The following is a 27,511-nucleotide window of genomic DNA, read 5'->3' as shown; positions in this document are numbered from 1 at the left end:
TTTACCCATACTATTTAAACTAACAAAGAAAGTAATCTGTCTATATGAAATTATAATTCAACTGTTGGAACGATTCATCAGAGCAATTTGCAAATGTTAATGCCTGCTGATAATCGTCCTCTAGTTGTTTAATCCTATTAGCATAATAATCACCAGTCGTGGATTGCAGTTGGTTAACGTTTCTCCCTTGGTTGCCATTGACGACGGTCTGGTTGAAACCATTTGAAAAGGCATTTGGAGTATCGATAAGCTGCTTCTTTTGGTCTTCTAATCCCAAATTCAAACGATGAAGCGTCTTTTGCTGACGAGACATGGTCAACGGTTCTGCAGAAATTAAATTATTATAGCTTCTCTGATATTTTTTAAACATAGAATCGTCCACATTAGCCTCATCATTGACTGAAAGTGCATTGATTTTCTCTTCAGGATTTTCATTTGAACTGGAATGGCGCTGGTGCAGAAGTCGATCAAAAGAATTAACTTTCGAAGACGCTGGGTGATTATTAATTTGACTTAGCTTTGATCCAGATAATGCTCTCTGAGATTCCGATTCCTTGGCTTTACTTGCGTCTGTGAAGTCACCCATCTGACTGAGCAGGTGACCTTTTTCGGCGACCGCTGATGAATAGGCATGTTTCATTTCAGTACATTTTCTTTGCGAAAAAACCAGTTCTTGTATTGTATTTTCAAAGTTACTCTGCTGCTTTCCAAACGACTGCTGTATATCAACTAGTCGCGATTCAAGATGTGTAATTTTTTGGCTAGCTCTCGGGGAATCCTGAAGTATTTTCTTTGTTTCGCCATCCGAGGAAAGCAACTTTGACAATCCATTTTGTATAATTGATTTCAAATATGTTCCATCTGAACGAACCTGATCTGTCACTTTTTGATTCTCCTTATTTTCAAGCTGAAGTCGTTCTACTTCTGCATTCAAGCGAGAATTTTTATAAGTCAAGCTTAAGCAGTTTTCTTGTAAAAGCTTGTTCTCTTCCTTTTCTCTACGAAGGGAATCTTCAAAAGATAGAATAGCGGTATTCGAAACGTCTAGAGCACTTGCAGACGCTTCAACTACGTTTGTTTGCATTTCCATTCGGTCGCATAACTCGATCAACTTTGTTTCCAATTCGTAATTATCGTACTCCAAAGTTTGACATTTTGATTGACAATCTAACGAGTCCTGGGAGAGCCTGCTGACATCTAGTTTGAGTAGATTGTTTTCTGTCTGTAGCAATCCAACTCTAATATCATCTTCTTCAAAAACAGAATGAAGTTTTTCGTAATTTTCATTAAGCTCTGCTTGATGATTCCTCATAATACTATTCATACACTGCAATTCCTCGACTTTCTGTTTTAGTTCATTGTATCCTTGGTAGTAAAATGTCGCCTCAGCTAAAGAATGCTGCACATCAATCTCTAGCGTATGCACTCGTTCGCTCAGCATTCGAGTGAGGCTATTTATATTACTTTCTTGGAGAAGTTTTATATGAAACTCAACAGAGCTTTGCGCAGCATCCTTTTCCGCCAACAACTGAGCATTTTCACTAATCATATTGCAAGCATTTCGGTTAAACTCGAATTCTGTCTTGCTTAATTCCTCTTCCATAACATGTAAAGATTCAAGCATTTTCAACGGTTGAGAATGGATATGAATCCCTTTTGAATACTTTTCTCTTAAATGTCCAGGGGGTTTGAGCGCGTAACCCTGGGTCATACAAAAAAGTAGCTGTTCTTCTAACCATGCGATTCGATCGTCCGTACTACTGAAGTTAAAGGTTTGCAAATCTGTAGAACGATTAGAAACATAGTCTGGTACACTTAAGAACGATTGATTATCCATATTATCTTCTTCTTCATCATACGCAATAGGAAGAGAAGTAATTGTTTTATCAACATCATATGCAAATGGACTACTTTGGCCAAATTCACGAAGGGAAAGATTATCGGAATTTCGACGATGATGTAAAGAGTTCCTTTTCTTTCCTTTCAAATATTCCAGTCCCTGTTCATCCAAGCTCCCGTAGTGTCTATGTCCCAGTGACTTTACCGTTTTATGGGATGGTTCCATGTAATCGTAGAAGTTGAACGATGCATTTGAGCGATTCTTTGTATGACTCGTGTTGATTTTTCCAAGTGGAATCGTATAATTAAATGTATTGGAGGAGTTCATTCTAACATGATTAAAGACAGGTAACCCATAAGCATCCATATTATTCCAAGAAAGGCGAGTTGGATCGCACTCATAACAATGAAAGTGATATGAATTAAGCATCTTGCGGAAGAATGTTAGGAAGAGACGGTCATTACAACTATTCATGGTAAGAAATCTCGCATTACCTTCAGCAATGGAAGGGCCCTTAGTTCGCAACCAGCATTGCTTATCTAAATTAAAACACCATAATTCATTACGTATGACTTGATTTTCATCAAACCCACCATACATATAGAATTTGTTTCCTAAAGGAACGAATTTATGGCCTTCTCTTGGGCATGGAAACCCGCCTACAGGTCGGATTTCAGTCCAACTCATGGTATCTAAATCCAAAAGCCATAGATCTCCTAAAAGCCCTGTCTTGTTTTTTCCTCCGTGGACGATTAGTTTATTTCCTATCATCGTTGTAGCGTGGTTGCAGCGGCCAGGCGGTGAAGATGATTGAAGAGGTAATTCGGACCACCTAAGGGCATTTTCTTTATCCGTGAAGTAACTTTTTGGAGAAATAGGGAGCCCTTGAAGATTCATAACAAGTATGTCATTTGAATACTCTTCGTTTACAATTCCACCGAATAAAAAAATATTAGTATCTAGTGTATCCAAAGAGTAACCGTGTCGTGAAGAAAACGAAAAGTCGTCAATTTTCATAATGTCACAGTTTTGAAAATTTCCCCCGACAATATTTAGCAGAAAATCATTTTGATGATTCCTCTCCTCATCGTCTGTTTTTCGTTTACCAAATAAAACAAGATTGTTTTTATAACAGACGAGTGATGGACTGTATTTTGACCATTCAAGATCTACATCAAGCTCTATAAATCTTGCTTTGTAAGTTTCAAGATCCAATGATACAAATGTTTTTGAAGGTATTTTTCCATGACTGCAGTAAAAGTACAAATATCTTTCGTTTATTAAGTCTGGCGCACAAGAAAAATCACAATCACCATTTGTAAAACTGGTACTTCTATCGTTTCCAGCTTCCTCCTCGAAGACCTTAGGAACACTCCATGACTGGCTGTATAGAGAAGGAGTGGACGATTTCGCGTCTATATCAGAATCCAAGCTCATGAAAATTAAAATATAAATAAAACAAAAACAAAAGTTCCAAAACTCAACTCCGGCGTTGGGTTTTTTTTTTTTTTTACTTCGTGTAAAACCGATTACCAAATATTTTAAACTCTATATAATGGTCCAAAAATACCAAAAATTAAACAAAAGAACAATATAAGAAATAAACAACAATTACTGATCCTCTAAAAATATAGTCTTTGCAGCATTGCAGAAACGATTTGCTTTTGGAGTGTTCATGGCAGACCTCTGCTGTAGTTTACACTACCAACCTCCTCAAATTCAAGTAATTAGGAAATCATTTGTCTGTTTTCCATAGCCATAAGAAAAACTTCATAAAGTTTTTCTTATTTTAATTCAAAACAGAACCATGTTTTAGGATTTCAAGTACGGGTTAACTCAAGCCAAGAATTTAAAGGTTTCAATGTGTGAGTATTTTTTAAATTAAAGCACTAATAACAAGACAAATCGTACTTATATAAATAGAAGAAATTCCAGGTTGAAAGCTACCTATAATCTCAGATATTCACAGGTATTCTCAGTATCAAGGATTATACCACACAAAGTTCGATTTGGAAAAAGCTATCATTAGGACTTGTAAAGTAAATGTAAATAACAACAAACGAAATAAGCACAAAATCGTATAGAATCGTAAGCAATAAATAACACGCAAAGATAAAAACGTGTGAGGCAAAACCTGGTATACTAATTAAAAATAAAGGGTGCTTCACTTTCTTTCAAGAATCTCTTTCAAAACCAACGAATTAAAGTCTTTTGGATTATCTAAATAACAGTGATGGCCAGCGTTTAATATATAATGATGTTCAGCTTCAACGTTTTGTTGCAATAAAGTCTCGACTGCTTTTAAACCAGCTATATCGTCCATCCAATCTTTATCGCCATACATAAAAATGGTTCGGCATTTAACTCTATGCAATCGATTATGAATGCTCTTTCTCGCAAAAGCACCAGGTGCTAGTAAACTTCCAAGAGCGTATTCACTAGAGCCTTTCAAACGAAAAATGGAATAGCAATAAGAATGTAGTGCTTGAGCTATATTCTCTGGTAAAGTCGAAAAGCGTCTGGAAGTCCAAAGGCTAGTTAGCTTGGGTCCCAGAGGTCCACTGTATCTTAAGAGAGCGAAAGGTGTTATGTTTTGCTCCCATAAAAAGGTAGCCCATCTCGGAAGAGGATTCCTCGGCTTGACAGAACCAGGGGAGGCTTTTCCAGATGTCTCGTCTTGCGATTGTAATAATTCGTTTGTTACATTCGTATTTGGTGTATCATCCGTCATAGCATGAAGTGCAGAGGCGGTAACGCTTGGATATTCTTCAGCGTCGTCATAAGTCGCGTACGGACACTCTGGAACACCAACTGGGCTTACCAAAATCAGTTTTTCAATTCGATCAGGATAGCGCATTGCATAAACTGTGCTTAGATATCCTCCAAGACTATGGCCTACAAGAGACATGCTCTCGATTTTATGTTTCTCACGCCAGCATTCCAACGATTCCACAAAGAAACTTTCGGCTTCGTGCACTCGCTCAGACGCGTTCGCTCCCTTAAGCTTAAATGGTGGACGAGAGGAGTTACCCATACCCAGCCAATCGATAAAGTAACTGTTGTGCGTTTTTGTTGTTTCTTTCGTTAACTCATCGATGTTTTGAAAAAAAAATCCAAGTCCAGCTCCATATCCGTGCAAATAAACCACATTCTTCTTATTTTCTTTTCCTGTTTTCTTGTCACTGACACAGAGTTCATGAATCAAGCCCTCATTCTCATGAAGAGGAAAATCATATATCTCAACCAACCTATTTGGGTCTTTTTCATTTTCACGGATAAAATCAACACTATCTAACACCTCTAACTCGCATCTTTTAGCATATGCCGAGCTGCTCTCTGTGCGCCACTGTCTCCATGACATTCTTAGCGTATGTGGCATGGAAGAAGCAGGTGCAGTATTCGCACTAGCGACTTTAGCTTCAGACATTGTGAATAAACTTTCTTAAACACGAAACAATCTTCGTTCCTTTCACCAAACCAAAAGATAAGTATAAAGCCAACGCCTCTCGCAATTCAAACACGCGGTCTCAAATATTCCAGTTTCTTTATACTTTAATGGAGTAATTGAGTTTAGAGGAGTTGGTCTGAGAACAAATCGAAACTTTCTTGTTCAGGAATTCTTCGTTGTATTTGGCGAAGAGATACAGGTACAAACTAAAACTTGGCATTAGTCACCCACTATTCTGAATATTCGTTATGATTATATTTCATAACATAATAATAATACTGATTACTAGAAGTTTGGAGAGCAAATGTTATGAATAATGAAGGCGAAATGAAATTTGGTTATTCCTTCAAATATCCAACAACGATTTAACTTATATACTTAGATACTGTTTACAATTCAACTAAAGTCGAGATGAAAAGATTGAAATGAATTCATAGTTTCTCTTAAAGTATATTGTGTACCCATCCAAGGACATATTTTAATTATGTCAATATTCATAGGTAGGCAGGTTCAGAATCATAGGTATCATCTTCAACGGTAACAAAACTCTATATGACTTTATGAATGATATTTATCATAGCTCAAACAGCTCTTTCACTCTCTACACATATACAATTTAATCGTCATTTACTCGGTTTCCATAGCATCAGCAGAGTCCAGGATGGCTTCCGTAGTGGGAGCAGACGGTTCTTCAGCTGTTCTAGTGGCACGAGCAGCTGCTGTACTTCGCTCACCCAATTTTTCAAGCCATTCCTTGGTATTTGCTTGGTCATAGAGCGTATACTTTTCACCTTTTCCTACAACGGAAATGGAAACATTGTCTTCCGTCAACTCTTGTTCTTTGGTAAGTGTATCGCGAAGTGCTCTTAATGCAGATAGAATAAGCTCTTCTCTAGATGCAGTAGCAAAGGTACTTAGGTTACGCTCCAAATAGGTACGAGCGGATTGAGAGCGTGAGCCCAAGCCGGTACCCAAATATTCCAATACCAAGCCAGAAGGTTGGAATTCCAGCAAATGAGGGCCAGATTCATCATATCCTATAACTAAAAAGCCTACACCGTAAGGTCTGTTACCATATTGTTGAGTGTTTAACTGAGCTTTTTCAGCAACACGGTTCAATAAACGACGGACTGGAATAGGGCGGCTGAAGAGAGTTTTTGAGGACATTGCTTCCTGTTTCATGTAATTGCTAGTTTGTCAGTTAGCGGGTATTTTCTTATATTACTTTAAAAGCCAGGTTCATTTTGTTCAAACCATACCTCAATACACGTGCATCTGGAGCTAAACCAGCGATAGCAATGCCTAAGTGATCATCAATGCGAATCAATTTCTTTTGGTAGCTGCTAAGTTCTTCAGCATTTCTCTATATATGATTAGTAAAAATGGCATAATTGTTTCATTTAATACCTTTAAAGCAACCAGAACAGCATGTGTATTGGAAACGATTCCCACAGTTGCTGATCCTTGCTTTATTGCTTCGAGAGCATATTCAACCTGATGAAGTCTTCCTTGAGGGCTCCATGTAGTCGCATCTCCATCTAAAAAAGTTAATTAAAGGCTTTCTCTACCTTATTCCATACCATATTGATTTCTAAACATATTGGTTCTGGTTAGGTCGTAATCCAAATGATACTTGATATTTCGTTACTTACAAGCAACACCTACAGCAAACACCTACTAAAAATAAAAGTCGTTCTTTTACATGTATTCTTCGATACGTTCATTAGTTAAATTTATAAAATGATTTTTATTATGTAGTGAACAAGGAAGGAATAGAATACAGGGCATCAACCATCAAGTATAAATGTCATTATAGTGTAGCAGTAGGTCCATTAGGATTTTCAAAAGATAATAAGTATAATTAGCTGGTTTCGGCATGAAGCACGAGTGGTTCATTGACGTCGCAATCAGAAAAAGGGGAATCATCGCTCTCTGACTTTGCAGATATATAAATTTGGTAAATCCCAGGGGTAAGCGCCAAAAAGTTTCTTTCGGCAACAAGGGAAGTACCTGTCTTTTCTGAATCTGATAATGTTGCCTCGTTAGGGCCATCCAAAATTAATCCCTTTTGTCTATCTATTGTAGTGAATGAACTACGACTCAGTAACACCCAGGATAATTTATAACGTAAGTTTTCTTCACGGCTGACAAACGATAATACTAGCGTAAACGGCTTACGTGGTAAAACATGAGAAGTCGTTTGTCCATTCTGTTTTAAAGACGGTAATATTTGAATGGAAGGCAGCAATAGTAATCGGGTCATGTCATCTGTTAATGAATGATACTTCATATAGACTTGACCATGTCGATTTAGATCATCGCTTTCCCAGGAAGCCTGTATTTCTTCCAAAAGACACTGTTTTACCCAAAATCTTCTCTTCAAGGCTGTGATGTTTTCGAGACTTTTTTTCATTCCGCTTGAAAGAACAAACTGCTTAAAGGAAAGATTAGGAATGTCGTTACTTAACTCTTCCTCTGAGATACGGAAGCGTGCTAGTCGTAGAAAGAATACGTGGTCAGCCTTAGGCTTCACAAATCTGCTTTCTATTACATCTGTTTCCTTTTTCTTTAAAAGGACTTTCAGAGACTCAGAATGATGGTTATAAAAGTTCAGCAAGAGCATACAATAATTAGGATCCTTCTGCATGTCCGGAAGCACAGACCAATCACTGAGAGTTATCCTTTTACTCAGATTCAAAGCAACAGGTAACTTTAAGTGTCTGGCATAAAAAATCGATTCATCATCGTTTCGGCAACTACTCTCAAAGATAATGGTACCCTCCCCTGATATCGGTTTTGCAATAACGTTAACATGAATTTTTCTTTTTTCACCTGGCTCAAGAGCAAAGGGTTGCTCATTCTTAACCCTGAAGGTTGGCATTTGGTACTCCTCGTGCTGAAGCTCAAACAACATATCAGCCGTAATATTTTTGTCTGACTTAAGTTGTTCGTACACTTTAGATGCGCTGTCCTCGAAGGATATACGAACATGTGTGGCCTTTGTATTAGAGACGTTCTCAACGGTAAACATCAGCTCGCCAGTTTCATACTCGGCAAAATTAAGATTGTTTATCGAGAATTTTTTTGAGGAAACTATCAATTTCGGCTGTTTCTCAATGACTTGAAAATTCAAAGATTTTAAATCTATAGAAAGTTCGGGTATACTGTTCCATTCATGTTTTGCTACATCAGTGGGACGCATTTCATCAAAGTTGCGTTTCATTTTTTCCAATGAAATATGCAAAGCATCTTTTTCTTTCTCTTTATTATAAAAGTATTGTACCGACGATTCACACCCAAGTACTTTAACATTACACCCACGTATGTTTAGCGTGCCTGCGTTCAAAGGAATTATTGATAAGCTGATCATTTCCGTAGTTAATGGTCGCAAGGTAGTCACACACGTCGAATGTTTAACTTCAACCCCTTCAGCATTGAGGTTAATTTCTTGAATATCCACAGAAAAGTGAAAAGGATTTCGTAAATAGACGTTAAAAAATACAAGCTCGTCTGCTACTAGGATGTTCTAAAAAAAAAAAAAAAAAGTTAGTTTGAATTCCATTAGTGACCTTGGCACGTACAGTCTTTTGCATGTCGGTACTCTTTTTTAAAAAAGGATTATAAATAAAAGGGCTTCTACCCTGAGAGGAATTCGTTTTTGGCGCTTTCAAATGAATAAGCTTCGGCTCTTCGAAATCCGGATGCCCGCTATACTGCATGTCCGAAATCATAAATGGATCCCAATAGGGGGTTTGAAGCGATATGCCTAAATTGCTAGCAAATAAACAAGTCTTTCTGAAAGTTTTGTATAAAAAAATCTGCTGAGCAGAAGTAGAATAAGATGGTGAAATCATAAAAAACAAAGAAATTAATTTGAGTATTGTCTGGTAATCCGACAATGCTTCACAGAAAGAAATAAGTTCATTTAAAACATCAAACTGGAGAGATGTCCAGCCCCACTTGGTTGTTTCAGGGTTCAAAACTGTACCGTCTAGCCGTAACAGATTAAATTCTTCGCAGATCTCTAAAATCAAAGGAAGGATATCGATACCAGTTTGAATATTATCTAGAGAAGAAGCAGTATGCATGGTAACATTCTCAGGATGGGTGCTACTCTTTGAAGCAATTTGTTTTCTCGATTCAATAATGGCCGGAGTTAAGTTGTACAGCATTTCACGTAACATTTTAGATCGTTGGCGGTGAAAGCCTATTGTACCAAGCATATTTGCCATAGCACCATAGATACGGCAGTTTTCGCGGATGGAAAGGGAGTTTAAATGCTGTCCACGCGCTCGAATTATCCATAGATAAATAGTTGCTTTACTAGGAATGTAAGAAGAATAAGACTTCGAAGAGCGTAAAGGAGACTGAGAAATTATATGATTTAAAGCAACATCGGTAAGACCGTTGCATATGTAAACTATAGTCAAAAGATGGGAGAATCGAAGGATGCTTTCAGAAAAACAAAGTCCGGGAATTGAATCATTAGGTTGCAAGGTGGACTTGTGATAAAGTTGGTCAATAGCATTTCGTGTTTCGGTTATGAAGCTAAACAAAAAGTCTAGCTTCAAAGGCCCATGTTCATTGAAACGATCGACGTAGGACGGAAACATGCTAATAATATTATGAGGAATTTGAACATCGATATGTAATTGAGCCATTAACATCAAGCACACGGTAAACAATTCTAGAGATAATCCTTGCCAAAGATAATCACTTGTAGATTTTGTGATTGCAATTGCATTAGCAAAGTGTTTTAAGGCATTAGGAAGTCTCCCAGCCAAAAGATACAGTTGCCCTAACTGATTCTCGATTCGACCTTTGGAAAGGCTTTTGGAACGTTCCGTTACAGAAGAGACAGAGCGAACAGAAGGTATGGAAGTCGTTCTGCTTATTGGAGTAGTGGTTGAGGAACGAGGACTATGCATAGAGGAGAAAGAATTTGTTCGCTGTAAGGGAGCTAAATGTGGCATTTCTGTTATAGGGGATAAGATTACTGACCTAGCGTGAAGGGAAAACTCCAACGAACTAAATTCTTCTAATAATTCAGCTGTAATGTCACAAAGAATCGATCTCGTGATTGAGTTTACCGACGAATTGCTTCGTGGACCAAGCAAAAATCGGGGATCTTGAAGTATTGCTTCTGATTCTGGAGGACAGTCAAAAATAAGGCACTTTGCTACCGAAGCATGAGGAACACGACGCTGCCAAGCATCTAAGGACGACTGTAAATGTGAAAAGTCCTGTTCTTCAGACCCGTCAACTACGCCGATGAAGACAAAAATTCTTCGGAAATACTCATATTCTTCTAATAAGGATTGTTGATCATCTAGAGTCGTGGTGAAGTTATAAATAATGCGCCCTAAAGGGAAAGCTAAAGGATTGAAAGAGCTTGCTACAAAGTTAGTAATAAGAATTATAAATTCAAAGTCGCATACATTTCTTCGTCGCTCGGCCTACAGGAACATCACTTAACTGAATATGACTGACGCGACGCAACAGTTCCAGGAAAGTATGAAAGCGATGCCGTTTGATTCTGCCAAATGGGCGGGTCAGCGATTGTATTCTAGATGGAGCTACGAAAGAGAAAAAGTCAAATTCCATAGCATCGCCAGATGATATTGATGAAAAGCAAATGTTCGTATATGGTGTTTCTTTGTTGGCAGAGGAATCTAGTGTGTTTCTGTAAATTACCTTATATGTTATAAACAATATTTGTTAGAGTTCGTTGGTAAACAGGCATGGTCGGTGAACTAAATATGAATTTGCAATTTCAGCATTCTAAACCGACGTTTTAATTAAAATTAAAGATATAAAATTTACATTTATTCTGCGGTGGAATTTTGCAATGAAAGAAATAAACCAAACCAATTGAGTTATGCTTGACGACGTTTAAATTGCATATGAGCTGTCATGTTGAAATAATCTTGATAAAATGAATGTACGCATGATGATTCTCATTATTGTTATTATCGAAAGTAAAAGTGTCATACTACGACAAGAAGTTGTGTAGAGTAATCAACCAATAACATTACCAAGTATTTGTCCTTTTGAGGATTAATGGATAGGCAGTACCAGGAACAGTAGAGAAAAACTTTGAAAAAAGAATGGAGGACAACGGGAAGCTGAAATGCATTATTGTAGGATGTATGTTTGTTTATAAGCGATCTTATACACTGTTTTTAACATGAAGTCTAAAGGTGGCATTATTGGAATTTGTACAAGCTTTTATTTGACTGAACACGAGCTATATAAAGAAGGAAGGATGGAAATCATAATTGTGGAATCGAATGAGGTGGCATCCGGATCATCTTCGATTCCATCTGCTTTAATTACTTCTCAATGGCAAAACGAAGCTCTCCATCCTCTAACGGAAGCTTCTGTCAGGTTGCATCAACGGCTGAATGACCTATATGACGGTAAAAACAAATGGGAATTCCGTTACGTAGAGCCTTGGCTAATGAATTTTACAAAATTCAATGACCATGTCTCAAAATTACCGGAACAGTTTGATTATTTTAGTGATGAACACCTTCAAAAATGTAAGTAATTTTCTGATGGACTTCTTCTCCAATTGTCTCTGGAAAAATAAGTTGTGTATATTAACCTTGGAGAATAGGCTCAAAACTTGGAGACAGAAACGAGTTTATGATCCTCAATGGCAAAAAATTTTGTGATTTCTTTTTCGAAAAAATTAGTGAGCGAGGAGTCCAGATTATTTATGGAAAAGTAACCGATGTAAAAAACAATAGCGTACATTATGTACCTAAAGGGTACGATACACGCGATACCATTATACTGGATGCCGATAAAGTTTGTGTGAGCGCAGGTGCTTGGACTGGTTATATTCTTCCTTATTCCGGAATAGGATGTTTATTTGCTCAGTCGCTTCTGTTAGACTTGGAAGGTTGTGAATCTAAAGAGTATGTAACCATCTGCAATGTGAATCTACAGAACCCAGAGTTCCAAGAAAGAAGCGTAGAAGTGCATTTTCTTCCAAATAACAAAGCATTCATTACAGGATCCACTTTATTCATTCCACTGCCCAAAGGCAATGAGGCTATTCAAATCAATTCTCAGCATCTAATGGATTTAAAAGAAACATTTGATCTGCTACTAGCAGAGAAGGTAAAGTCGGAAGTAATTGATTGCACTTGTGCTTTTCTCCCGAAAAACAGAGTAACTGGGATTCCTATTTTAACGACTTCACGCTCTGGAATTTATATCGCCGCTGGACATGCAAGCTGGGGCATAACCCAAGGACCTGCCACTGGTCTTTGGATGGCAGAATTGATTTTGGAGGGAACAATTAAAAGTATAGAAATTGACGATTAACGATATTATATCATTTTTCTAGTTTATTTATTCTTTTTGGTTTTTCTGACAATCCCAGCCTTTCGTTTATGGTACTTGTGTTGTTTCATTGTTACCTGACACGAAAAAGGTTGCATCTTTGCTTGCTTGCCTACGAAACTCCAAACGCGGTCGAAACATACAAAATGTCTTCCTATCGTACTCCCATACGATCAAGGAAGCGTGGTAGAGAGGAATCTGACACTGGGTTTCGCCCTAATAGGGCAAATCCTCAAGAACTTCTTGGTTATCGCATAAAAAAGGATATTACATTTCTAGCAGATCCTCGTGTTAATCCTGTCGTTACAGAAGACATTAATTATGTCGCTATGTCTGTGAGTCGTGAGTCTCATGAAGAAGAGAGTGTGTCTGCCATTCTGAATTGTATTCTTGAAACGTATGTTGTTTTGTACCTTCTTTATGGAAGATAAAGTGCTTTTTTCTAACAATGTTTACAGAGCTCTTTCTATTCCTATTAAAGTAGCGCATTTGGCAACACTGATGATGCGGGCTGCATTAAAAGCACCTCTTTTGGCTGAACGTGGTGTGGAGATTTTGCAATCCAAATTGGTGTTTTCTTTAGAACAATACGACTATTATCAGGCTAAAATTGTTTTCCGTTTGCTTATATGCCTTAGTCGCATCTATGAATCGGAGGGTGTAGAACCCATCTTCACCAAATTTTTAGACAGGCTAGGCGAGCAAACGGCGCCTTCCACTTTTGGAGATCAACTATTGAAAATAGTTTTGATTGATATTCCATATTACTGCGTCGCATCTAAGCATCCTGAAAAAGTAGCTTTAGTTGAAGATTGGATTCAACGATGTGCATCTTACGTTGAATTAAGAAAGCCATTGTTACATCAAGTAAGAAACCCGTTTTCTAATTCCGAAGAATATACTGAGGAAGAATTGGATCTTTTATATCGCCAACTCGTTCTCGAGAAGGACAACGGGCTTCAATTTTCTTATTTACCTCGTCCTTGGGAAGCATTTGAGTCAGACTTAGCCAAAGTTTCACCTGTGATCTCAAAATCATTTGAATGGTCTACTTCCGTATCAGAAGAGCAGTTGAAATCGCCGAGTTTCCGCCCCTTTGTAGAAATATTCCATACTTCTGAAATTCGCACTACACCAGAAACCCTTAACATTGCTTCCAGTGTTTTTCGAGACGTTACTGTTGATATAATAAATCATCTTGAATACAACCGTATGGAAGCGGCTCAAATTTTGACGGATCTTGATGTGTACTTTACCTACAAGACGTTTGCTTTACGTGGTACTCCGATTGGCGAGCTTCCCAAGCTGGATGCAGAGGAGTCTCGTTGGAAAGTAGAAGATATTATAACAGAAGCAATTTTTTCGGAACTACTGACAAGCAAGTCTGCTTTCAAGCCCGTCTATTACCACTCGTTACTTACAGAGTGTTGCCGGGTTGCTCCCAAAATTTTAGCGCCAACATTCGGAAGGATTATTCGTTTTGTGTTTAATATTAGTGAAAACCTCCCAATGGGAACTTTTGAGAAATTCATCAACTGGTTTTCTCACCACCTAAGTAACTTTAACTTTTTCTGGAAGTGGCAGGAATGGGTAAGTAACATAGAGTTAGAAGATTTTCACCCAAAAAAGGTGTTCATGAGAGAAACGATTTCCAAGGAACTAGAGTTGAGCTATTGGTCACGCATCCGTGATTCTCTACCGGAACCGTTGCATCAATTAATGGCACCTGAAGCACCAAAGCCTGAAATCCCTTATGAAGATGAATCACATCCACTGCACGCAAACTTTAAAGAGGTAACCAACCATTTAAGGATACACAAACCTATCGAAGTGATATCTTCGGCTCTCAAGTCTGTTGAGGAAAACCCAACTTCTGAGATTTCCGGAGTGAGGTTCTTAATGGCATGTGCTTATAGTCTTGGTTCGAAATCCCTTTCCCACGCTTCGAATACATTTGAAAAACATTTGGATGTTATCAAGCATTTTTCTAGAGAATCATTATTAACCGAAATGGAAACAATCGACGTATTGTTTTCATGCTGGAGATTACAACCAAGTACTGCAGTCATTTGGTTGAGCAAAATGCTCAACTACTCAATTGTGAGTATCACGTCTGTTTTTCGATGGCTACTAGATCAGAAGGATTCATCTATTTGGGCCAAGAGTTGGACATGGTTTTTAATGCACATGTCCTTAGAGAAGATGGATGCTCGACTAGAAACTGTAAATAGTGATAATGAAAACTTAAAAGAACTCATCAGGGAATCCAAGGAAGAAAAAGATACAGTTTTAAATCTTTTATTTACGGAGTTGCCCAAGCGGAAATCCGAATACGAAAGTGTTCCTTGGATACCTCACTGGATTCAACTAATCCAGAACAATTTGGAATCTGTTTATGGTCAAATTAGTGAATAGAAGATAACCCTTATAATGAAAATTGATTGATTGTCTAAATCCTTGACTGGATTATCCGGTATAGAAAGGGAACTATATAAGGAGCGCTTTCTTTATTTCGACCTTAAAAAACAGCGTCAACATAGATAATTTACACTTTGGAATAAAAGTACGGTTTATGACATTCATGTGCTTGTCATATTATTTTATTATTTTTCTATTTTATTGTAAATATTATTAGATTAAGCTAATAACTTCAAGGTTAATTCTAGGTGTTATTCCAGATGCAGGTAATCATAGTACTATGAAATGCCAACTGAATTCAACTAAAGTTGTCCATCAATGCCAATAATCCTTTCATTAGTTACTAAATATTGTTTTTCAACTTTTTCGCATTTTACGTTTTGTTTACATTCTTGATCTGATTAGATCAGTTTCCTAGGTTATCTTGAATCAATCTTATGCTTCCCATCGACCGAAGTAATGCTTAACGAGCGAGCATAGTAACCTGTAAACTACCAAATTTTGAAAGACGCTATACGTTCTGGGAGTTTGATAGCCTTTATTTTTGTAGTTATCTAGTTGATTTTTGTTGTATATAGGATGTTTGCCGTACGTCCAAATATGCCTTTTAAACAGGTTAGAAAGGCAGCAAGCCTTTATCGCAATGTTCGCTTTGCGTCTTCTAAACCATTTCAAAAGATTGATGTTAAAAACCCAATGGTAGAAATGGATGGTGACGAAATGACTCGTGTCATTTGGCAAATTATTCGTGAGAAGCTTGTTCTCCCTTACATGAACATTAAATTGGATTATTATGACCTTGGTATTGAGGCTCGTGACAAAACTAGTGACAAAATCACTGTGGATGCCGCCAATGCTATTACTAAACACGATGTTGGTGTGAAGTGCGCTACAATTACTCCTGATGAAGCTCGTGTCAAGGAATACAACTTGAAGAAGATGTGGAAATCTCCTAATGGTACAATCCGAAACATTTTGAACGGTACTGTATTCCGTGAACCCATTCTTATTAACAACATTCCCAAGTACATCCCGGGATGGACAAATCCTATCTGCATTGGTCGTCATGCCTTTGGTGATCAATACAAATCTACCGATATGATTGCCTCTGGACCAGGCTTATTGGAAATGTCTTTTACCCCAAAGAACAACGAGGCTGCTAAGCAAACCCACAACGTTTATGAGTTTTCTGGTCCTGGCGTCGCAATGTCTATGTACAACACTGATGACTCTATCCGCGGATTTGCCCACAGTTCATTCCAAATGGCCCTTCAAAAGAAGATGCCCTTGTACCTTTCTACCAAGAATACTATTCTGAAGCAATATGATGGTAGATTCAAGGATACCTTCCAAGAAATCTATGATTCTGATTACAAGGGTGAGTTTGAAAAACTTGGTTTATGGTATCAACACCGCTTGATTGATGATATGGTTGCCCAAGCTATCAAGTCCAATGGTGGATTTGTCTGGGCTTGCAAGAACTATGATGGTGATGTTATGTCCGATATCGTTGCTCAAGCTTATGGCTCTTTGGGCCTTATGACCTCTGTCTTGATTCACCCCAATGGCCGTACTTTTGAAAGTGAGGCTGCTCACGGCACTGTTCAGCGTCATTATATGCAACACCTCCAAGGCAAGAAGACTTCCACAAACAGTATTGCATCTATCTTTGCCTGGACTCGCGGTCTTGCTCAACGTGGTCGTTTGGATAACAACGAACCCTTAGTTAACTTTTCCAATGCCCTTGAGCGTGCTTGTGTCAATTGCGTTCAAAAGGGTATTATGACAAAGGATCTTTGTATTTTGAGTCCTGATGTCAAAGAATACGTCGATACTTTCGAATTTTTGGATGCGGTTAAATCTGAGCTTAACTCTGAACTTGCAAAGAGTTCTTAGGTGATTACTTTTTGATTATTATTAATGGCTTTCTAATCTGATTTTTTGATCCTGCTTAGGTCGATTTGCTCCTCAACATAACAACTACCACCTTTCTCGAATACAACTGTAAACTGAGTATGTTAAAAGGACATCTATAGCTTTTCATTTCTTTTCTTTAAAAAGTGAAATTCATCTTACTACTAGCTCGTCACTCTCACTGCTTTCAAATTTAATAACGTACCGTAGCACAGAAAATCGAAGAACTTTATAAGTATAGTAGCAAAGCAGCATTCTACTCCAAAGCACAAATCTGTCGTCGATACTTCTGGTGAGAGTACGCGATGGTATTAAATCCTGTCTTTAGAGTAACTTCATGGTTCCTACTTGGAACTGTGTTTTTACTCTGGAATGCGCTCCTTTCTCACGCAAACGTCAACGCAATTGAAAATGCAGTAAACGACTCTTTGTTATGGGGACCTTATCGTCCAAATCTATATGTAGGCATACGTCCAAAAGTTCCAAATTCCCTAATGAGCGGATTGATGTGGGCTAATGTCGATGATTATGCCAGATTTTCAAGTATGTTGGCACGAAAGCATTATCCTTTCAAAACACTAACAGACATTTAAGAACTTCGTCACCGTGCAGAACACGGAGATGATATTGGCACTTTCGGTTGGACTTCCTATGATGTTCGCCGAGGTGGTCAACAAGTGATTGAGGATCTTCTTATGGGTATAAAAATGGTAACCGAATTCGTTAAGTTACCAGATGGAAACTGGGCTTTGCGTGTTCATGGTACTCCTCTTCCTGGCGCCCCTGAGGACTTGACTACGGCTCTATTTTTTTACGCCTATGTGAACGGAGAAGGCAACTTGGAGCTGAAAGCAACATCTCCCAAGAAAGTTTTCATGGAAGGCCAAACACCCGATTTGGGCAAATTCCGTGTTCACACTTTTAACCGCATGGGCAAGCATCCTAGTACTAGTAGGGTGGAAGACTTGGAGAGTACTACCATGGACAAGGATTATTATGCTGGCTTCCAAATCAACTCTAAGGAAGTATGGCAGACTTCTGAAATCCTTCTTTATTTGCTGGATACAAAAATGAAAGTATTGAGTGAACATGGCAATATGAAAACTTTAGATGATTTACCTCCTGCATATGAAGCATTGCTTTTACCAAACGTTCCTGGTGGTGATGGTCTTCAGTTCATCCAAAAGGTATTTAAGGGAGAATTTGTGTTTGACATTGTCTTTAATACTGCCAAAACCCAAGTGGCTTCTGAGGAACTGATTACCAAGACAATTGAAGAAAATCACATAGACTTTTCAAACAAATTTCAAGAAGTATTTCCATTGAAATACCCCTACGACGAAAATCCAGAGTACCAACGTTTTGCTGAGTTTGCTTTTGCTAACCTATTCGGTAACGTTGGATTTTTCGAAGGAGATTCAGTTGTCAGTAAAACTCCTATCGAACCTGATGATGAAGATTATGAGTTTATGCAAGGTTTCGAAAGTGCTAAAGAAAAACTATCTGAAAATACTGCTTTCTTTGATAAGGAGCGCCATTTGCTTACTGCTATTCCCAGTAGATCTCACTTTCCACGAGGGTTTTACTGGGATGAAGGGTTCCATCTTTTGCCAATTGGTCTTTGGGATAATGATTTTAGGTATGTAGTAACTTTTTTCACATTTAAACTAACAATGTAGTTTGGAAATCTTGAAAAGTTGGTTTTCTCTCGTTAATGAAGAAGGTTGGGTCGGTCGTGAACAGATTCTTGGACCTGAAGCTCGTAGCAAGGTTCCTGATGAGTTTCAAACTCAATATCCCGATATCGCAAATCCTCCCACTCTCATTTTGGCTTTGAAGGCTTATATAGAAAAATTGAAAGAGCAGGACCATAAGAAGTCTTTTAATGATGTAGGTTCTGATTATTCTTTAGAAGATTTGGATTACCTTCGCTCTGTTTCGGTTTCAAATCCTGAAATGTCTATTCAATTTCTACAGGAATTATTTCCCTTAATGTTGCGCCATTACGAATGGTTCAGAAAGACTCAACATGGTGATTTCGATACGTGGGAACGTGAATCGTTCTCTAATGTTGAAGGCTATCGCTGGCGTGGTCGTACGTATCAGCATTGTCTCGCTAGTGGTTTAGATGACTATCCTAGACCTCAGCCTCCTAGCGTTGCTGAACTACACGTTGATTTGCTAAGCTGGATGACTTCTTTCACAAAGAGTCTACGTTTTGTTGCTGAATTCTTAGGTGAAAGCGAGGAAGCCGAGAAGTTAGCCAAGAATGAATATGCTATGCTTCGAAACTTAGATGATCTTCACTGGGATGAGGAAGTTCAAGCTTACTGTGATGCTAGTGTCGATCAATATGATGATCCTAGATATATTTGTCACAAGGGATATGTTTCGTTGTTGCCATTGATGTTGGGTCTTTTGCCTGCTGAATCTGAAAAATTGACAACCATATTAAATATGATTAGAGATGAAAGTGAGTTGTGGTCTCCTTACGGTATTCGAAGTTTGAGTTTGAATGATCCTTACTTTGGAACGGACGAAAACTACTGGCGTGGCCCTGTCTGGATGAATATGAATTATTTGATATTGAGCAGTCTTTATCAGAATTACATCCATGTTCCTGGACCTAGTCAAGGATTGGCTAAGTCTATTTACGAAGAACTTCGTCTTAACGTTGTGAACACCGTCTTTGACAACTGGAAACGTACAGGCATCTTCTGGGAGCAGTACGATTCCGTTACTGGTGTTGGCCAAAGAACTAAAGATTTTACTGGTTGGACAACAGTTATTGTGAATATTATGTCAGAAAAGTATTAAGGAGATAGAATTATGATGCCTGTTTATGTTTTATAATAATATTTTTCAAGAATGGTCATACTAGTAAAGCATTTGTATTGTGGTTCATAGATATAATTAGCTATAAATACTTGTAATTCAATAATCCCTGCGCCTAGGAGGCGAAGGTGAACGATTATGGTAATCTTTTTCATAATGCCGTTGAGAGAATTCATCACTATGTTGTTGGCGTCGATGGCGGGAATCTCGATATTGATCATAGCCTTTTTCTTCATCAGGACGCTCGGGTGTTGTAGAATAACGTTTGGTTCCACGATCTCTACGTCGACTATAATGATAATCATCCTTTCTGGGTCTTTCGCTCCGATGAGATCGAGCACCAGAGGATGGAGATCGAGATCGAAACCTCCTATGCGAATGGTCTTCTTTTTTATGAGAGCTTCTTTGATGATGATAATCCGGACGCTGCTCTCGGGTGTCTTTCGTTGCTACTGGTTTTTGAGAGGTACTTACAGATCCAAGAGGAGGCGGAGGAGGAAGGCCAAGAGCTTCAGCTATCATAATTTGCTCGTTATGCTTAATTTCTAGTACCTCTTTTTTGTACGCATCTTCATTATTGGGATCGGATTCTGCTTGGGTAGTTCTGCCTTTCGACCACCACTCTAAGTCGCGTCCCTGCGCCCACCGACCACTGGCCGCATAAATAGACTGGCCCAAATAGTTTCCCTTTTGTTTATCGCCTTTCACCTGATCCCACTGAAATTCGCCTTGACCGCCACGGGTGCCTCCACGAGTTGCGTTACTACGACCCATTAGCAAAATTGAGTAAGTCAATGAGAGGTATGTGCAAACAGAAAATAATCTGTAAAGTACCGGCCTACCTCGATAGACCCAACCTGAGAGATTGTTGGACTTGGAAGCAATGCTATAATTATATTTTGACACTGAACTCAACTAATAACCTGTTTTAACAAGGCTTTATTTAAATGAATATTAACAGTTCCCTGCCTTTTGCTTTTACTACATGGGAGACGAAAAACTAGACATAGCTCTGATGACTCACTGTATGCTACCTCGTTCATGCTACCTTGAGCAGGTAACAATCAAAAATACATAATTGAAAAATAAAACCAACTACTTGATACATTACTAATTACAAGAAAATAAAGCTCAGAGTAAACATTTAAGGATAATTCCAAATTTATTACAACACTTAAGCTTCCAACTTAAGGGTCAAGTGGCATCTACCGCAGTAGAGACGATCACCGTGGTTAGCCATGAAGACAGAGGCACCGCAAGTAGGGCATTCACGACGAAGACGCTTGACGCTGCCATCATCCTCAACCTTGTAGTACTTGAGGACGGCAAGCTCAACCTTCTTGTGCTTGTGCTTAATCTTCTTGGGAGTAGTGTAAGTTTTTTTCTTACGCTTCTTACCACCACCACCACGAAGACGGAGGACCAAGTGAAGGGTGGATTCCTTTTGAATGTTGTAGTCAGACAAAGTACGGCCATCCTCCAATTGCTTACCAGCGAAAATCAAACGCTGTTGGTCAGGGGGGATGCCCTCCTTGTCTTGGATTTTACCCTTGACATTGTCAATGCTGTCAGAGGACTCTACCTCTAGGGTAATAGTCTTACCCGTGAGGGTTTTAACGAAGATCTGCATAGTCAGCAAAGTTTTGCCTCTTCCTTGCGGATGGAAGAATCAGAATGTTGTGGTTTGGAAAAATATAATAATGTGACTGTTTTCATTAGGGTAGGGTCTGCGGGAAAAGTCTTAGGTTACAAACCTGATTTAACGAGAATGTAAGCTTTTCGTAAATAGTAAACAAACAAAGAAGCAGTAAGAAAAGTAAGTATCTTTTAGGTATTTCAACGTACTGGCCAGTCTGATGAAAATGCTACTAAGTACCATAGTTTATAGAAATAATTCTATTAAAATCCAAGTTTCCAATGTTTTCGTTCTTTCCTTCATACCGTTTGTTTACTACGCGCTCAGCGAAAACATGTTAATCGTATTCAGTATGGCAAAAAGAAAAAGAAATATTTTCAATGGAATATTGTAGAATACATCATTAACAACAGCTAAAGAAAACATTGGTAGTATGAAAGGTAGATTCCTGATCAGTTACTTCGTAAACAACAAAACCATTACGATAATTATATAGATGGATATAAATAAGACAAAATATCAATTAATAATTATTAGATTAAAAAAAAACCAAATTCCAAAACATTAATCATCATAAAAAAGATAAAAACACACACATTATACACATATTAAAGGCCTTAAAGTTTCATCTGCGGTCTAATCCTCCAATGCAAATATTTCTTTGTCTATGGCGATTCAGAGCGTCCAGACGATTGAATCGCTTGCTGCATTCACAAATGTATGGTCGTCCATTCTCATGGATACGCAGGTGTCGTTTCAAATCGTGATGCCTAACAAAGCCCGCTTTGCAGGTTTCACAACGATAAGGACGATCACTAAGATGGGTTTGAATATGAGATTCGATATTATACTTTCGGCGAATTCGTTTGCAGCAACCATTGAATAGACAGACAAACTTGCCATCTTCTTCTGGCCCACGATACAAGCTGGCCATGGTTTCTGGAGGAATACGGCAGATCCTTGAACCTTGCTTTCGAGAGGTTTTGCAGCCATTGTTTTCAGTAATTTTCGTGCGAGGTTTGGGTGTCAACAATGGTGATGCGTGATGCATACCTTGAGAATCCAAAGGCTCCTGCTTCACGGAATGTGATGCTTCAGAAGCATTTGAAAACTGTTGTTGGAGTGCGTGGAAAGGGTTATCGTGGTTATTCTCGGAAGGGACAAAACAATTGGGCTCATGTTTCCATGGTCCTCGACGTTCATGATTCTCCAAGGGTTTATTAGCCTTGGAAAAGGGGATTGAAGAATGTTTATCATGAAAGATGTCTGTAAACCCACTTTGTCGATTATCCAAATGCAGAGTACTCGTAGGAGACAAAGTTTGATTTTCAGAATGCAAGACCTCGCCAGCGAGGGATACCTGAGAGTTAAGGGCTCTGTTATTTGGCCTTAATTGAGGTAGGGTTTCAAATGCAAAAGAAGGTTTCATAGGTGAGGCCGGCTCTACCTTGGTTAATGTTGCAAACGGAGAGGCAGGAGAGATATTAGCGGGGGTATTTGGTGTGGAAATGTCCGTGAGGGATGGTTCATAACCTGCGATTTGCAACGTCAAATTACTAGGGCGGACAGAATCACAGGGTTCTTCAAAACGAGGAGGAGAAGAGGGCAATGTGACGAAATCACTCGACAAGGCCTCTTGAATAGGTTCAATTGTCTCTGGATTAGGAAACGCAGTAGAAGCATAAAAATCCGGCTCATGGTAAAGCTGATTTGGCGGACAATAATCTTCATTGTCATAATAAGCTAAATGTTCGTTCTCTTCTTTAATGGGAACTTCGGGGAAAGAAGGGTTAGTACCCTCGTGTGCCAAACCATTTTTCCAAACGGATGCCAAATTTTCTTGGTATTCTAGGTCGTTGCCGTTCTCTTCAAGGATCGTAGAGGGGGGATCCAACGACGTGTGAATCCCTATATCAAAGGGCGAAGAAGGAGGAGAGAGGGAAGGACCATAGGAAGAAGTATAAGAGTGGGAATCCGAAATTCCACCTGTATGAACATTCAAGTAAGAAGAAGAAGAGGAATCGAGAGAGGAAGCAATTGGAACGTTCATGTAAGGCGCATAGTCGATATGATCAGTGAGTCTAGTAGGGAAAGAAGTGGTTAAGGAATTCGTGGGTAAAGGATGATTATGCTTTTGACGAAAATAATCAGGCTGCTCCATTACGGTTGAAAGAGGACAAGAGTAAGCTGTTTCCATTTCTGGAAGATACTCTTGGTAGTCGAAAGAATCAGCCTGATTCTGGTAATTAGATAAGCCATCCAAGGCAAAGACATTGCCAGAACTCTTTGCGGCAGATGCTCCTTTGGAAGACATTTTTGTTTACCAACGAAGCCTAACGTTCAAAGTGCTATAACAATATAAGGAATGTTAAGGTTGTGGTGCCCTCTTGAAGAGAGGAAGAATTTTGCGAGGCCAGCTGCTGAAACCGAAGAAAATCGAAATTTAATTTGTTTGGAATGCTCTCTTCCTGTCTACTATGTCGAACAATAGGCGCGACCTGGCATTTGTTTATATGATTTTTTGAATGTGTTCCGTTGCCAAGACAACAGAGTAAACATAAACAATTAAGCGTTTGAAACCCGTCACTGTTTATTTATTGTTTATGAAAATCGTTTGTATCCACGTAAAAAAATGGACGGCAACGCCATGTAAATAAACAAGATTACGTTTGCAAAATTTATTGCAGCAATGAACTTAGACTATGAAGGATTTCATCCATGGACACCGTTGAATCCCTTCAACGGCATCGTAAACAAAAGAAAAATGACACAATACTTTTTTTTCTAATTTTTAATAACCTAGAAATCGTTAGTATCACATAAGACACAAGAACCATCAAGGATGGTAGCAGTATGAATATTTTCCTTACAGCATTCACAATCAAAAGGACATTGTGGTGTGTCTCCTCCTTTACCCACTTGTAGTTCATCGAAATCGTACACCAAAAACCCTTCTTCAGTTCGTTTTCCTAGAATGTTGTTAGTAAACAAAAGACAGGATAGGACACAGAAAAATGTCTCGCAAATCATTATTTCATAGCGCCTTCGACCGCCCAAAATAGAATACCGAATCCAGCCAGACATCAGCAAGCTATTTTGGCAGCAAATCGCGATTCGCGTTAAACAAATGTAAACACAAGCGTCAATCATGGAAAGAAGGATTTCCATTCAATGAAGACTGTCTAGTCGTTTCAGTTCGAAATTGATCATTAATACATTTGGTAAAGACAATTTGTCAAATTCAATTCGCTTATGGACATGACAAACTTTTCTTCACGCTTCGTGTTCCTTCCATAGTTGAACGGCTTGATCGAAAAACTTACTTCCTGAACTTCCCTTGGGATCTAAAAACAAATCGTCTCCTTTCTTGCCACCTTTTTTGGGCTTGGAAGGACGAGCATTCTCAGGATGTTTTGACTCTTGTTTGTTTTGTTCTTTCTCGTCAGAACCACTTCCTTTGGGTTGCGTTTTTTTCTGAGAAAAAATATCGTCAATTTCCATGCTGTCTTGATCAATTCAGGCCTCGTTTGCAGTCGCAATGGTCCAAAATGAAAACTATGAACGTTCAAGTCAACCATGAAAAACTCAGTTCCTCCAAATACGGAGCACGGTGGACTTTTCCAAATCCATCCTGTGAAGTGTAGCTGTCGACTCACTATATATTTCAAGAGATTAGACTTTTCCCAGCCACCTTAAACGCTTAACAAGCTGCAATGCATTCTAGCAAGCCACTTATTCAAGGAACAAACTTTGAGGTAACAAGTTTCTTTTACAGTTCAAATGAAGGAGCGGCACTAGGTGAGAGAGGTTGTAGCAAAAGGAAGCAATGACTGGAATGAAGAAATCTTAGAATTTGAAAAATCTACACAATGTTCAATGATCAAAATCATAGATTTTATTAGAAACCGCTCTAAAATTTAAACAAATTAAAAGCCAAAAAAATGAAACCTAGTCCCCAGTTGAGTATAAATAAAGTTGTTATTTTTCGTAATGTCGCAAACACGCACTAAGCCCGAACACGTTTTTCTGTTTCGTTTGCGCTTTCTTCCATGTTTGGTCTTTTCCGTAGTGGCTGTGAATTCGCAGACAGCCCTGGCATATTGCGAGCTTTCTCGTGAACTCGTTTCACAGGCTCATCCTCCTTCATAAACCGATACCACTCGTCTGGAGCACGGCGAAATAGCTCCGCTTTCCAATTTGACCATACCTTTTTACCGTAAAAGTCGAATTTAACTTGGTCACCGCCTTGAACAAGTTCCTGAACAATACGCGTTCTGTAAAGAGGTAAACCACGTGACACTTTCCAAAGTTTGTCAACGATGTGAGAACCCGATGCTGATATGGACAACTCAACAATCGTATTTGAGAGCAGATTCAAAAACTTCTTCCGGAAAATGAGATCTAGGTCTGGCCAATCCAAGATATTTTCTATCAAACGAGAAGACACACTTTCTTGACAATATTCCATAAGTTGTTCATGAGAGAGTTCCAACACATTGTTCAAAATCACTTCAACATATTCCTTGGGACCATTAAGAAACTCTTCTAATAACTGTGCACCCAGCATATTGTTGACCAGCTTTCTCTTATTTTCGGGATTGTTGACGTCTCTTTTGTGCTTTGAGCGCAAAAGGATAGGAATTATGTTTTGCTTCTTTTCCTTTTCCTCGGCAGACGCAAAAATTAAAGAAGCCAATTCATGCTGGTAAGCTTGAAGAGTATTGCATCTTTGTAAGAGAGTCTTCAAGACTGCCAAAAATGATTTACGTACCACATTATCGGAACCCTGTTTCAACTCCTGTACCACATATCCAAGTTCTTCCAAAGGAAGTCGCTTGATGTAGTGTTGCATGACGAAATTGGCAATTGGGTGCACACAAAGTCGATAAAAGCGGCCTTCCCAAGCTTCCCGGAACCTTGGGATTTGGGAATTCGGCATCTTCTCAATAATGATCTCCAAAATACGGGATGCAGCTTCGTCTTTCAGTAAGGTATCAAGAAATGGTAGTTCCTTCAGATTGTTATCCGAAGAGAGTAGTAATTTATCAGCTAAAGGAGCTGCCTTTTTCTTTTTGCCACCTTGTGCACGCTCAAAGTCGATACGAACGAATGCTTGCATTATTTTAGAAGCATAGCGATCCACACAATAATTACGCAGTTCTGAAGTACTCAAGTTCTCCACTGCACTATCAATGATGGAATATGCAAATTGAGGAAAAGTTTCAGGGACACGTATATGTACCATGGATTCGCGTCGACCTTCAGCGTAAACAAATCGATATCCATCTAATAACATAAGGATTTTATGGAGGACGTGCACAGCAAGCTTATGGTTGATAAGCAAAGAGAAATCTGGTCGTATTTCATTGCACATGTACATCACTAGCGACTCTGCCGTGCTGAACACTTGATCTTCTCCTTCCAGCATTTCTTCATCATTGTCCAAAGCTCCTTTTGTTTCTAAATCAACAATTTCCGCCATATGGCTCAAGAGCTTTTCAAAGGCATAAGAACCAAATGTGGTTTGAACAATTTCTAAATAATGACCATTCAAGGATGAAAAGACAGACTTAATCTGGCTAGTTGTTGCCAAAGGAAACATATGCTCTAGTACCTTGGAACCAAACACATTATTTAAAACTATCAATTCTTTTCCTTTTATTTCACGGTAAACGCTGTCGATAAAATATCGTGTCTCCTCATTGTCGCGCGTAAAATGATTCACGAAAGCTTTTTCGGCTTCTTGAAAATACTTTTCTTCTTCTGGATCTAATGCACCGAGGAACGGTTGCACGGGCGCCTTTGTGTAAGGATTGACCTGAAATCCATTTTCTTCTTGTCCTTCTTCAACGGTTTCAGAAGGAACTAGGTTGTCTACCTCAATATGGGCCTCTTCTGTTTCAGGATCCTGCTTCGAGGAGTGCTTTTTTCCACGCTGCTTTCTTCCTTTCGGCATCCTGCTTTATGGTTTTGGTTCTAGTTTTACCTTTGGTTTCTTTCTTACTCAAATTTCCTAATACAGTAGAAATAGGCATTCGCTATAATACAGTACCTGGTTAACGACAAC

The 27,511-nt window shown here is 38.7% G+C and overlaps 13 protein-coding genes across 13 annotated transcripts; 4 read left to right on the top strand and 9 right to left on the bottom strand.

Annotated features, from left to right (window-relative positions):
* Positions 1-40: 40 nt before the first annotated feature.
* Positions 41-3,277, bottom strand: tea3 (cell end marker Tea3; the record flags this gene model as incomplete). Its single annotated transcript, XM_056179611.1, has 1 exon — positions 41-3,277. One exon carries the CDS (start codon positions 3,275-3,277, stop codon positions 41-43), a length of 3,237 nt encoding a protein of 1,078 aa, XP_056036641.1.
* A 727-nt stretch (positions 3,278-4,004) lies between these two features.
* On the bottom strand, positions 4,005-5,267 carry cld1 (mitochondrial cardiolipin-specific phospholipase Cld1; the record flags this gene model as incomplete). Its single annotated transcript, XM_056179610.1, has 1 exon — positions 4,005-5,267. The coding sequence occupies one exon, from the start codon at positions 5,265-5,267 to the stop codon at positions 4,005-4,007; it is 1,263 nt and encodes a 420-aa protein (XP_056036640.1).
* A 648-nt stretch (positions 5,268-5,915) lies between these two features.
* On the bottom strand, positions 5,916-6,887 carry pre5 (20S proteasome complex subunit alpha 6 Pre5; the record flags this gene model as incomplete). Its single annotated transcript, XM_056179609.1, has 4 exons — positions 5,916-6,477; positions 6,548-6,651; positions 6,696-6,826; positions 6,869-6,887. The coding sequence occupies 4 exons, from the start codon at positions 6,885-6,887 to the stop codon at positions 5,916-5,918; spliced, it is 816 nt and encodes a 271-aa protein (XP_056036643.1).
* Positions 6,888-7,149: 262 nt separating this feature from the next.
* trs120 (TRAPP II complex subunit Trs120) lies at positions 7,150-10,892 on the bottom strand (the record flags this gene model as incomplete). The annotated part of the gene is made up of 3 exons (XM_056179608.1): positions 7,150-8,814; positions 8,870-10,683; positions 10,727-10,892. The coding sequence occupies 3 exons, from the start codon at positions 10,890-10,892 to the stop codon at positions 7,150-7,152; spliced, it is 3,645 nt and encodes a 1,214-aa protein (XP_056036642.1).
* A 583-nt stretch (positions 10,893-11,475) lies between these two features.
* tda3 (FAD-dependent amino acid oxidase involved in late endosome to Golgi transport Tda3) lies at positions 11,476-12,623 on the top strand (the record flags this gene model as incomplete). Its single annotated transcript, XM_056179607.1, has 2 exons — positions 11,476-11,834; positions 11,987-12,623. The coding sequence occupies 2 exons, from the start codon at positions 11,476-11,478 to the stop codon at positions 12,621-12,623; spliced, it is 996 nt and encodes a 331-aa protein (XP_056036637.1).
* Positions 12,624-12,787: 164 nt separating this feature from the next.
* On the top strand, positions 12,788-15,056 carry cbc1 (nuclear cap-binding complex large subunit; the record flags this gene model as incomplete). Its single annotated transcript, XM_056179606.1, has 2 exons — positions 12,788-13,038; positions 13,100-15,056. The coding sequence occupies 2 exons, from the start codon at positions 12,788-12,790 to the stop codon at positions 15,054-15,056; spliced, it is 2,208 nt and encodes a 735-aa protein (XP_056036636.1).
* Positions 15,057-15,638: 582 nt separating this feature from the next.
* On the top strand, positions 15,639-16,955 carry idp1 (isocitrate dehydrogenase Idp1; the record flags this gene model as incomplete). Its single annotated transcript, XM_056179605.1, has 1 exon — positions 15,639-16,955. The coding sequence occupies one exon, from the start codon at positions 15,639-15,641 to the stop codon at positions 16,953-16,955; it is 1,317 nt and encodes a 438-aa protein (XP_056036639.1).
* Positions 16,956-17,278: 323 nt separating this feature from the next.
* Positions 17,279-19,790, top strand: ghs1 (glucosidase I Ghs1; the record flags this gene model as incomplete). Its single annotated transcript, XM_056179604.1, has 3 exons — positions 17,279-17,516; positions 17,568-18,612; positions 18,653-19,790. The coding sequence occupies 3 exons, from the start codon at positions 17,279-17,281 to the stop codon at positions 19,788-19,790; spliced, it is 2,421 nt and encodes an 806-aa protein (XP_056036638.1).
* Positions 19,791-19,907: 117 nt separating this feature from the next.
* On the bottom strand, positions 19,908-20,582 carry SOMG_00809 (hmmtag2; the record flags this gene model as incomplete). The annotated part of the gene is made up of 1 exon (XM_056179603.1): positions 19,908-20,582. One exon carries the CDS (start codon positions 20,580-20,582, stop codon positions 19,908-19,910), a length of 675 nt encoding a protein of 224 aa, XP_056036816.1.
* Positions 20,583-20,982: 400 nt separating this feature from the next.
* On the bottom strand, positions 20,983-21,438 carry ubi3 (ribosomal-ubiquitin fusion protein Ubi3; the record flags this gene model as incomplete). Its single annotated transcript, XM_056183881.1, has 1 exon — positions 20,983-21,438. One exon carries the CDS (start codon positions 21,436-21,438, stop codon positions 20,983-20,985), a length of 456 nt encoding a protein of 151 aa, XP_056036511.1.
* Positions 21,439-22,069: 631 nt separating this feature from the next.
* On the bottom strand, positions 22,070-23,758 carry ace2 (DNA-binding transcription factor Ace2; the record flags this gene model as incomplete). The annotated part of the gene is made up of 1 exon (XM_056179602.1): positions 22,070-23,758. One exon carries the CDS (start codon positions 23,756-23,758, stop codon positions 22,070-22,072), a length of 1,689 nt encoding a protein of 562 aa, XP_056036817.1.
* A 477-nt stretch (positions 23,759-24,235) lies between these two features.
* On the bottom strand, positions 24,236-24,945 carry SOMG_00807 (DUF1764 family conserved protein; the record flags this gene model as incomplete). Its single annotated transcript, XM_056179601.1, has 3 exons — positions 24,236-24,243; positions 24,315-24,413; positions 24,768-24,945. The coding sequence occupies 3 exons, from the start codon at positions 24,943-24,945 to the stop codon at positions 24,236-24,238; spliced, it is 285 nt and encodes a 94-aa protein (XP_056036814.1).
* A 505-nt stretch (positions 24,946-25,450) lies between these two features.
* Positions 25,451-27,400, bottom strand: nop9 (pumilio family RNA-binding protein Nop9; the record flags this gene model as incomplete). Its single annotated transcript, XM_056179600.1, has 1 exon — positions 25,451-27,400. The coding sequence occupies one exon, from the start codon at positions 27,398-27,400 to the stop codon at positions 25,451-25,453; it is 1,950 nt and encodes a 649-aa protein (XP_056036815.1).
* Between the last annotated feature and the right edge of the window lie 111 nt (positions 27,401-27,511).

Source organism: Schizosaccharomyces osmophilus, chromosome 1 (genome assembly GCF_027921745.1).
Source record: "Schizosaccharomyces osmophilus chromosome 1, complete sequence".
Taxonomy (NCBI): domain Eukaryota; kingdom Fungi; phylum Ascomycota; class Schizosaccharomycetes; order Schizosaccharomycetales; family Schizosaccharomycetaceae; genus Schizosaccharomyces; species Schizosaccharomyces osmophilus.
This window is presented reverse-complemented; position numbering and strand designations above follow the sequence as displayed.